The 12,080-nt window shown below is 37.4% G+C and overlaps 2 protein-coding genes across 2 annotated transcripts in view; one reads left to right on the top strand and one right to left on the bottom strand.

The window, feature by feature from the left end:
* MLYCD (malonyl-CoA decarboxylase) overlaps nucleotides 1-12,080 on the top strand; it is a 1,175,690-nt gene that overhangs the window by 642,429 nt on the left and 521,181 nt on the right. The gene's annotated exons all lie outside the window — the stretch shown is intronic.
* LOC122807952 (DNA topoisomerase 1-like) overlaps nucleotides 1-12,080 on the bottom strand; it is a 559,610-nt gene that overhangs the window by 277,735 nt on the left and 269,795 nt on the right. The window contains exon 5 of the mRNA XM_044078985.1: nucleotides 9,927-10,042. Coding sequence (XP_043934920.1) covers nucleotides 9,927-10,042 — 116 coding nt within the window. The remainder of the gene's footprint in view (nucleotides 1-9,926; nucleotides 10,043-12,080) is intronic.

Here is a 12,080-nt window from a genome sequence, read left to right on the forward strand (position 1 = left end):
TATATCTATATATATATATATATCTATATAGATATATATATATATATATATATATATATATATATATATATATAAAACAGTTCCCCTTATATCTGTATATACTATTTATAAGGAATTAGTAGTGTTCTTAAAAAAAAAATAGATATATCTGTATATATATATATATATATATATATATATATATATATATATATATATATATATATATACACACACACACATATATATATTTTAAGAACACTACTAATTCCTTATAAATAGTATATACAGAAATATGGTTTGCTATGAAAATGTTGAAATAATCACGAAAATCAAAATCTTGAGGCCACAATATCGATAATACTTTTATTCTTTGCATCATTAGTGTTCATTTACATACAGCTCTTTGCAATACAAGTGCTTTCATTGAACGTTATCCTTTTGTATATATGTTTTGCCTACATTATCTTTTTCAACTCTTTATACAATGTATTTATTTCTGATGATACTTTTTTCCTCCATTGGCCAGCTTAATTAGTACAACCTAATATCTAACAAACTAATCTTTACTTAAAAGGATCATAAACCATTAATACTATATTTTCCTGCAGAGTTAGATGCAACTTTTATTTTATACAATTAGTTCAAGTAACCTAAATAGTGAATACTAAAACAGAGAATCAGAGCATAAAACAGCTTCATCTCTAGGTGATACAGCATGAACGCCATGACTGCACACAATCTATTTTGCTGAACCTTTTAAAACAGAACTGGCACCACCATCTTAAACCCTTTGGTCAGTCATAAAAATTACACCAAAGTGACTGCTTTACACAGGTAGACTATATTCCACTTCACTCCAAAGAGGCATGCTAAATAAGTGCAGTAACGTGCAGTGAAATAGTGTCCCCCGCATTTTCAGTTAAAGGGAGAAGGATTTCAGCTCCTTGGCATGCTCCTTCAAAACAGTTGATAACACTCACGGTCCCTTTGGTCAATCACAAATGGCCAGATCATCAGGCAACCACAGTGCACAAGCTGCTAGCATTCTGCTGCACTCGAAATGAGGAATACTGAACAAATACAGGTCATGTAGGAGATGACTATGATGCATCATGAGTGACTACTCCCTCAGAGTGATATCATGTAAGGAACAGCCACGAGCAGTAGGGGTGAATGTCTTACAGACTTGTATATAGCACATGTATCCACAAAAACCTGGAGGAAACAAGGACAAACTGGTTTCATCTGTGGTTTGCAGCATGTGATATGATTAATCCCATGGCCTTGCATCATTATCCCACACAGACATATCTCATGCACAATCAAAGATGCCATTCAGTGCAACAACCAGAAAATTGTCATCTGCCCATGTCTACTGAATGATCTTGTGTTGGTCAACTACAAGTTAGTGAGGTAATTTTGTAAATTAATGCCTCATAGTAAAACTTCCTTTACGATACTCAGCAGAATACTTCACACAACACAAAATGAAACATTCCATGGCATATCCCACAGGGAACTCATAGTATCCCACAAAACAGGGTTGCATCCATAAAACACCAGCCAAAACACCATGAAACATCTCATAACACACCTCAGAAAAAAACTCCAAAGGATACATCCAGTGGATGGCCCTGATGACGGCAATGATGTTTTGTCTATCCCAAACTCCAGTGCTTTTCATATGCCCTTCACTGTATGATATAGCTCCTGTCATCTGTACAAATGCTGATTGCAGCCCATGTGGCACATTTATAACTTGGGGATAATGTTTGATACATAACCTGAAAAGACAATTGACTGATTAGTCTGCATTGGGTTCAACATAGCATCAGTAATGCAAAAACAAACAAAAACTATTTCTAACAACTAGGTACCTGTGTCCAAACACACACAAAGTCCAAGTAGCAAGAATAAGCAGATGGACTCAGGCAAGGCTCTTCTATCCAGTGTAAAAGTCAGGTTTATTCATAAATTTTATTTAAAGTACATAAAGGTTATATTATTATGACAGCTACTAAGTAGGGCAAGGCCAGCTCGAATGTCACACTAATGGGAGAAGGGATGTGAATTTAACATGTGTACCAATAACACTTTTACAGCACAATAAACCACTCCCTTGCCCGATAAAAAGGATCTATATTTAGAAAGCTTGTGAGGAAACTATTTGTTTTACTTGGATCGCTTGTCTGTGTACTTAATAAAGGATTTACTTAATAAAGGATTTTCGATTGGAAACAGACTGTCTGCCTTGCTTGGATTACTTTCGAATACTTAGTAATTCTGTACAATTATATATTTTTTATTATTTATTTATTTTTTATTTAACTGCGGTGGTGGTGCTGCGGTAGCGTTGTCGCCTCACAGTAAGACGTTGTCCTGTTCGATTCTCAGCTAAAGTGTCTTCTGTGTGAAGACATGCGTGAATGAGCGTACCTTCGTTGAAGGTTGTATGTCAGGGCTGGCAACTTGGTACGTAAAAATCTGCTGCCATTCATTAGCGGACCGGAGTTCCGCTGTGGCGACCCCTAACTGGGAAAAAGCTGAAAGATACTTAAGATGAGTTTAAGTTCACTACCTACTACTATTGTCTGATCTGATTAATATACAGTGATTAACTAGAGATATATGGACTGAAAATCTTCCACACAGAGAAGTTTTTTGCACTGTTTTGAAATAAGATGATCTTACACATTTTGAAACATGTCAATTTCCTTAAGGTAGATGTCTAGGAGACCTTCAGTATATCCCCTTCATGGATACTACAAAAGCCCCTGTAGCCAGAACAGTAAAGATAACATTGCTGTAGTTCTCAAGGGTACAGCTTAACCACACATTAGTTAAGAAGTACATGCAACAGCTGAATCTCCATAACCAAAATGTTCCCATCACACCATGTTAAGTAATCTCAGAGTGCAACTGCAGACACCATTGTGGAGTTTGTCTTGAAGAAACAGATCTCTGTACTGCCTGCATTAAGTAAGTTGGTTCAAGTTAAATACCTTGGTGCAGATTCAAACAATATTGTCATGTATGTGTTACACTGTTGTAACTGTAGAGTTCATCTAAATGGGGATTACACTGTTCTGAATTACCATGCCTACTTAGTTGCCTGAACCCTTGCTAGGTCACCTGGTACAAAGTGCAGTTCTCTAAACTGGTACTCAACTCAAAGCGGAGGACCAAAAAAGGAGGTCTTCTGCACCAATGTTACTGCTACTACTATACTGACTGGCTTACACAGGGAGAGGTTCTGGCATATAGGTTCATAGGTGTGTGCTAGGCTAATGGCCCTGGAGCCTTTACAAGCCTAGCACATAGGATTAACCCTGGCATCATGCTGCCCAACCTTAGTTCCTAGTGCCTTTGTCGAGAAGAGCCACTGGAGTGATCCCCAGGGTGAATTTTCTATTTCCCATTCACTCATCAAGATTTCTCTTGAAGACACTGAGGTGCTCTGCTTGACATGTATGGGAAGTCTATTCCATAGCATAGCCAGTCTCTGGTTTATGAACCTGTCCCTCCAGCTTGTTTTGTTGATTGTGGTAATGAGGTTGAGGTCTCTGGAGCGTGTGGTGTGGAGGGATTGGGATTTCTTTAGATGTAGCATTTCTAAAAGAGCTGGGTCAGACATGGCTTTGTAAGTCAAGCAGAGATCGTCTCTAAGTAGGCGATATGAGACGGAGAATAGTTGGAATTTTTTGAGTCTGTCCATATAGGACATGTGTTTAAGGCCTAGGATCCTCTTTGTGAGGTACTTTTGCGGCCTCTCCGGTTGTTGCAGGTGTCTAGTAAGGTACATGCTAAATGAGGCGTTGTATTCAATGATTGGCCTAATGAGGGAAGAGTAGCGGGAGACAATGACATCTTTCTTCCTAGATGCAAAACCCTTAGTAATGAGATGTGCCACATAGGACTTTCTGACCACAGTGGCAATGTGGTGGTCAAAAGAGTGGTTGCTGTCAACCTGTGTTCCCAGATCTCTTATAATGCCTTCTGTGTTCAGTGGACTACCATCAATGTCATAATTCATGGGAACCAGGTTTTTCCCAAAGGGATGAAGACACATTTTTTGACATTGAGCTTAAGTCCATGGTTCTGACACCAGTCGTTGGTCTCATTGAAGCCTTTCTGTAGGATGTCAGCATCACTTAGGGAGTTAATAATAGCTCCCAGCTTGCAATCATCTGTGAACTTTGTCAGCCAGAGTCCCTTCATTTTGGCCTGGACTTCAGAGAAGTAGATACCAAACAGTTAACTAATAAAACTCAGTACCTGTGTAATCATCCATACAAAGAATATCATCCAGAATCACAGTGGTTTGTATTTATACAATGAGCACTCAGGGATACTGGAATGTATTTAGTATGGATTTATACACGTGTCGGAGGGCTTTGCTTCACTGATACATACTTTTATACATATATAGCTAGATTATTGATATACACAGACATACACTTGATTCTTAACTAGATAGATGGATTATAGACTTAAAAGCTTCTGATTTTGTCATCCTTCTCCATGAACAATGTGATCCCAACTCTCTGGACCAAGGGTCTGTTTTGAGGCTGTGTGTACAATTTCTCAGGCATCTGTGTTTAAAGAAGTTTTGGCTAGTGCCTGTAGTTCATAGCTTTTTTCTATTAGTTCTGGCTTAAATGCATTAGGTAGTAGAACAGCTCTAGGACAAAGTTTACAGTGATCAAAATCCCAGCAAAATACCACGTTCTTTAAGACTATATACCAGCCACTTCTCATGAAAAAAAAAAAAAAACATTACATTTAATAGAAAAAAAAATATCCACAAATACAAAGTAAATCTATGTCCTTTATTATTACTGTACCACTGTCATCTTGTATATTTTAACACATATAAGTTGGGTTCATGCGTGTTGTCACTGACTTCATCTGGGATTGTAAGATGGCAAATTATGTCTAACTACACTCATAAGATGCAAAGCAAAAATAGGCAATAAAAATAATTTTGGGTTCAAGAAAAAACAAGCTACAGATGGACATTTAAAGTAGCAGCTTATTCTCAATTATTCAGCTGCAGATCAAAGTGTATTACATAAACTGCTGTAACAAAGTAGTAGAAATTGAATGTCCCAGTCAAAGTGGTGCCACAGAAGTCAGATGGAGGCATAGCTAACACCAGAGTAATTTGAGGTAGGATGGGGCAGCTAAAATGGACTTCTAGAAGTGATAGACACGGTAATGAAGCATCTTGGAGTTATATGGCAAAATTGCATATGAACTTGCAAAATTCATGTCTGCACCAGGAAATAGGGTTGCCACCTTTCCAAATGCCCAAAGTGGGACATTTGTGCTACAAACATCAGATTTTGCAGGGCAAAACATATCCACGGCCAGTACAAAGGACAGAACTTCAGTTTTTTGCCTGAATAAAAGTTTATTCTTGTAGCATTTTTGTTCCTTATTCTGTTTCTTATAACATTTAGGTGTTTCAGATACAGAATAACTGTTTTATGCAACTATTACATAAAATATAGAAAATAATTTTGTCCTAAAATCTCAGGACATTTGCCATTTTTTCACATTTTTTGCAGGACACAACTGCCCAAAGAGGGACTGTCCCTCGCAAAGTGGGACAGGTGGTAACCCTACCAGGAAACCTAAATAAATAACTAAAGCTGCAAGACAAGACACAAATCAACTATAGCTATTTTCCCCTTAACTCCAAGTAGTGCGAGCCTGGCAATTTAACAAGGAGGATTAAGGGTACTAGCTTCTAACTGGTTTCATCTTCTAGTCTTGGTTTAGACTACAACATTCTCCAACTGCCTCCTATGTGACAGTCAGCAAGTCACCCTGCAGTGATCCTAGATCATACATCAAATAAGACATTTGTACACAGTGGACTCAACTGGCTAAGAAACAAATTAAAGCAACTGTAATCCATCCAAGATGCTGCTTTCATATAAATACATGAATTAAAATGAATGGTTGCTGTTTCTGCTACAGTGTCACAATTGCAGCCTAAGCCCCCTGCATGAATTCTGGCATAACATATATAAATATACATTTACTTTTCATATCATCAACATTCAAAGTACCATTCAAACAATTCTGCAACTCTTGAATTGTAAATACACGGCAAACCTTTGGCTAGTTTAAATACAGTATGCAAGTAGATGGCCTTATGCTTAAGGAACAAAAGTACCAAAGAAGTGGAGTTTTCTCTACTTACTAAAATGAGGACATACGATGCCGTTCAGAATATTGACAATTTGCATCTTTGAGAGACTGTTTTTGTACCCACTGGTTTCACAAAGGTGGATCTGTCTGAATGATCCATGGCTGCATGAAATGCAATATATAAAAGGACTATAGACACTACCAAATATGATCCGCGGTGGTGGTGCTGCGGTAGCATTGTCGCCTCACAGTAAGACACCATCCAGTTCGATTCTTAGCTAGAGCGTCTTCTGCATGGAGACATGCGTGAATGGGTGTACCTTCGTTGAAGGCTGTGCGTCAGGGCTGGCAACTCGGTACGTAAAAATCAACTGCCAATCATTAGCGGACCGCAGTTCCACTGTGGCGACCCCTAACTGGGAAAAGCCGAAAGACACAACAACATAGACACTACCAAATGTAATTAAGTTATATACGCTATCTTGTATATTTTAAGTTATTTATATTAAGCATTTGTAAATCATTTTATAATGGTGTTTTAAAGTATATGATGTCATATGACAAGTTTTAAGAATCACTATATTTTATTTATTTTATTTTACATTTGTTAACCGGGATGGTCTGACTTGACACTGGTCCAATTTCAGCGGAGGCCCTGGGAGAAAAGCTCCAACATTAAGTAAAAGTACAAACACAGTTGTAAAATTCAGTGCACATCAGTGATACAAATGCAAATAAATAAACATACATACAATGAAAAACATAGTTAAATTAAAACAGAAACAAAAAGAATAAATGTTTAATAGTACATTATATCTGCATCATTTCATCAGCAGTGTTTGTGTCAGACTAATAGGAGTTACAGTGTGAGTACATAGTAAGAGAGGCAGAAATTTAAGGACTTATGTAATGCATGGGCACAACCAGTTATTTAGTAGATGTATTTTTAGCGAGTAATTTAATGTTTTATTGCAATACAAATGCCTAATGAATCTGTGAAAACACATCTGCTGGTTTTTCATTAAAAGTTTATTACTATGGAGTGTCAAGCTATCTTTTGATTTTGTCTTGTGCATAGCTCGTCACCTATCCCGAAGCCTTTTTTTTTTCTTAGCCTAGTACTTGCCTAGTAACACTGAAACAGACAGATGGTGTTGAAGTCTCAGCTTGGGACTTGGGAGTTAAGAGATGCACTGTGTTTTTACTGTCACTGCCTTTTAACTCTAACACCTATGTTGTGTGGAATGTCACACCTCTAGCAGCTAACATACATCCTGCATTCAGGAGCATTTTCTGAAAACTTAAAAAGCTTAAGATAAACAAATATCAATATTTTGTAAATAATAAAAGCTATTAAAACTATACAAACAGCAAATGTTATCAGTAATAAGTCTTCTTTACAACAATAATAGTCTGTGCATTCAGTCTCTTCCATAAATACTGTAATGCATTATAGATTCATAGACTGCTACTAGGCCAATGACCCAGGGGTCTTTCTAAGCCTAGCCAAATTTTCCTGAAAGAATGAGAACATCCTGTATCCAAAGAGGAGATTGAGGTCCAGGCATTTATAAGCTACCTCTGTTGATAAGGGGGCATGGGTGCCAGGCCCGGTGTAAATTTATTATTCCTCATCCACTCATCTTGGTTGTGCTTAAATTGGATAATAGATGAACTCGGCTTCACATGGATGGGAAACCTGTTCCGTATGAGGGGCAGCCTCTGGGACACATTTGTCTTTCATGCATGTTCTGTTAAAGTCACAGACAAAATTCAGTTCTTTAGACCTTGTATTTCTGATACTGCTTGACTTACAAATATGCAGGATATTCATAAGTGTGGGGTTTGCAGATGCCTTGTATGCCAGGCATAAATCACCCCTCAGCAATTTGTAGGAGACTGAGTTGAGGGAAAGGGTTTTAAGGTCCACTGCATAAGGCAGGCTTGTTACGCCTTGTATTCTTTTTGTGAAGAACCTTTGCAGTTGCTCTAGTTGCTGCATTTGCCTGGTCAGGTACATACCAAAGGGAGCATTGTACTCTATGATTGGTCTGCTAAGGGCAGATTAAAGTAGAATAAATAAACTCTTTGGACCTAGATGCCATGCCCTTACTTATACGTTGTGCAACTTAAAAGGATTTCCACACTGCTGTGCCCATGTGGTGGCCAAAAGCAAGGCTACTGTATGTGTGTACCAAGAGCCCTGACCACTGGGTAGACTCTTAGGGGCATATAATCAGCATAGTAATTAGCAAAGATGGCTGACTTCACAAAGGATGCAATTATGCATTTCATAGCCCTGAGTTTAAGACCATGGCTTTGGCACCATTTATTGGTCAGCAATGGGCCTTCTTGAAGATTCTTAGTGTCTGTAGGGGAGTTTGTAATAACCCCCAGTTTGCAAGCTTCTGCAAACTTAGACATAAACCTTCAGTGTTTGCTTCCACTTCAGAGAAAAATAGTTGCCAAAAAGGAGCGGGCCCAGTACTGAGCCTTGGAGGACTCCCACTTGTAACTGGCCTCTTGATGGAGGTGGCCTCAACTATTTTGACCTCCTGAGGTCTATTGCTTATCCAATGGGTAATAAAAGGGTTTATATGCCTAATTTAGTGAGACTGTCTGTAATGCCTATGTGGGGTACTGTATCAAAAGTCTTGGCTAGGTTGGTGTAAACTGTGTGCACAGTCTTGCCCTCAAAAATTGCTTTGGTGATCCTCTCAAAAGAGTCAACCAGGTTTAATAGGCAACCGTGATGGGTCCAGTGTTTTCAGGTTACCTATGTCCTCATTTATCATGACCATGAGGACTCTTTCCATGACCGCATATATGAGGCTAGCTAGACTTATGGGTTCCTAGTTACCTGGTTTGGTGGTTGGACCTCCTTTCTGCAGAGGAATGACTGCAGCAATCTTCCATTGCTTGGGCACAAAACCTGACTGAATGCTCCAGTTGAATAGTGATTCAAGTGGACCACAGAGGTCATGTTTCTCTCTAATACAATGTTTTTGGCCTTGGAAAGTATATTGCAGACCTGTTCTCTGGTAGTGGTGGTGGGAGACTGTGGTATGTAATATTTCCTTTGGACTATCAAGGGAGGGAGAGACATTTGAGCTAAACCTGTCAGCTAAAAGGACTGCAATGTTCTCGGATTCATTTTGGGTGTTGCCATTTACAATACGTTGTGCACACACAAACCTCTAATTATATTTTCTGTAAACTTTCACAAACGTTCACATCTTGAAAACTGTACAACCTAAACGTATATTGTTAGAATATTTTATTAACCAGACATAAGCTTTCACATAACAAGAAATTCCTTTATAAGTAAGTGCATGCTTGAGATATTAACAGAAATATGAAAAACATATGCTTAATTCTATAATAAACAAAACAAATACTGGATACCTCTCAAGATGTGCAACTTTCACTGCAAATATCAAAGTTGGTTTTCTTCACTTAATATCATTCAACAGTTTGTAAGTCGCTCACTTTTTGCAATATTAAGCACATTTGGATATAATGCTTATTTTTATAATTACTAGCAGATAACTAGCAACATTCCCAGTATAGTAAGATATAAACCAGCATTGATGGTGAATTATTCTCTCTCTCACATTGATGTTTCACACCATATATCTCAATAACATGCAGATCACCCAGTTACGAAAACATGAACATAAATTTGGAAGTATCAATAATAAGTCACAAAGATTAATTTATCTCTGCAGGACATCCAATGAACAGATAGACATAAAACTTGGTCAGAAATGTAAAGAGAAATGTACCATTATAATAAAATGTCACTGTCTCAGGCAGCACTTCATATGGCGGAGCAAACAATGGCCCTTTATGCTCCAAGAAGGCCCACTTCTTTCTATCTTCATATCTTTTCTCTTCCCACCTACAAATAATAAATAGAATGCTATTAATATTTGAAAAAATGGCCACACTACTCCTTGTACATTAGGAAATGTTTCTTAGCAACCATTTATTCCTTATTTATTCCTTAAGTGAGTGTTAAATATACATGCTGAAAGAGGACTAGGCTCCTGTTTAAGAAAACAGCGCTGTTTTAGTAGAACACATTAGTTTAATTGTTCTCACAACATTTGATGAATGTTACTTTGTAACATAAGTCATGTTTGTTTTATATGAAGGGGGATTGACAGATGGTGCATCAAGCCACATACGAGATGGCCGAAACACCTAGTAAAAGTAAGCTGCTCGAATATATGCAGTTGTCACTCTGAAAGGAAAAATGTGAAGAAAAGAATATACTTTGCCAAATTTAAGGTGCGCACTTTAAATGACTAGCAGATACATATACAAATACTGGGAATTTGCATTTGAAAAATAATCCATCTTAAAAGCAGACCATATACAAACACTATAGTATAGGAATACAGATTCTAACAAATATCATTAATTGCATTTGTTCATTTCCCAACTCCTCTAATGAATCTGTGACTTACAGAGCAATACAAATACAGACCCAAAAATATTTTGGGAAGAGATTACTGAAGTCCAAATTGTTACAACTGTGTGCAGTAACTTTACTGTCCTGCGAGTCCTAATCCCATGATGGGCCACTGAATTTCCTTTAAGAGCTCTGCCAAGGAATTGGAACTCATTGAATATTCCATGTACTTGCACGGGGGCCTGTATAACCATGCCATACCTCTTAACTATCCAGATTTGCACAGAATGTCCATATTTTTCCCTTATATTTTTGGTCTGTTCCTCAAAATTTGTGATTTTCTGGCATATCATAGAGGACTGAAGTCACTAAAAAATGACACACATCTGAGTTTCAGAGTTCATATCCTTCAGAAAATACATACCAATACAAATTATGTTATTCCTGCATCTATCTAAATTTGTAAGAGCAATATTTAAAATCTATCCCTACTTTTGGGCCTTTGTCCTGCCATTATTTCAGGCTCTGCCCAGATTTCCACACCAATGTAACCCAACCTATTGGTAAAAATGATGTCCAAGAGTACGCTAAATCCAAAGCTTCAATAAGGAAAGCTTAATAAGCTAGGGTTATCATCTTTTCAAATGAGGGGACTGGGGCATTTTTTATGAAAAGAGTGCATTTTTCAGGACAAACCATACTCACACCCAGAGCATAAGACTGGATTTTACTTTATCAAATATAAAACATTACTTCTATTAAATCTGATTTGTTTCTGGGTTTTTTTTCACATCATATTAAAGTGTTTTAGACACAAAATAACGGTTTTATTCAACTACTGAAAAAGGTTAGGATATAGCTTTTGACCTAAAACCTCAGAACATTTTACAATTTTCCTTTTATTTAGGAAGCCACTGCAAAAATCAGGAGAGTCTTGCATGAACTGTAACAGATGGCACCACTATATAAAGTCCATATTCATAAGAATGAACAATTACATTCTGTTAAAAAATACAGGCTCCCCTCTTTGGCTTCAGCAAAAATTATAGCACTCATAGTGTACAGTCAAAAGTCTAAATGTTTAAGTGGTTCTCAATTCATAAATACATACTATAAAAGTCCAGAGAAGGCCTACAGAGTAGTGACAACCTTAAAAAGCTTAATTAAAGTCAATCACTATGCATAGTTAATTGTGGTGAATACACATTTTTTGGTTCCAGCAATCAAAGACTGCACAGAAGTTGACTTTTCTCTTAGTTTGGCTATGTTTTTGGTATATGGCCTTCTGCCATGCAACCAATGTTTTCTTTGGCTTTACAAAAAATGTACCAGTGCTATTGACATGAACCAAAATCAAGAAAGCTACACCTTTTATGAAAGTACCAAAGGCATTTTAACATTATTATAATAAATTGCCAAGGCTTTAGACATTGGTACCTCCCAGATGAATCCCCTCCAACATTCAAGTCATGTTAAAAACAAGGTCTGCTGGCAATCAGCAGCATCTAACCACTGGTTAAGT

The sequence above is a fragment of the Protopterus annectens genome, chromosome 8.part0, assembly GCF_019279795.1.
Source record: "Protopterus annectens isolate FY-2018-M chromosome 8.part0, PAN1.0, whole genome shotgun sequence".
Classification (NCBI taxonomy): Eukaryota; Metazoa; Chordata; order Ceratodontiformes; family Protopteridae; genus Protopterus; species Protopterus annectens.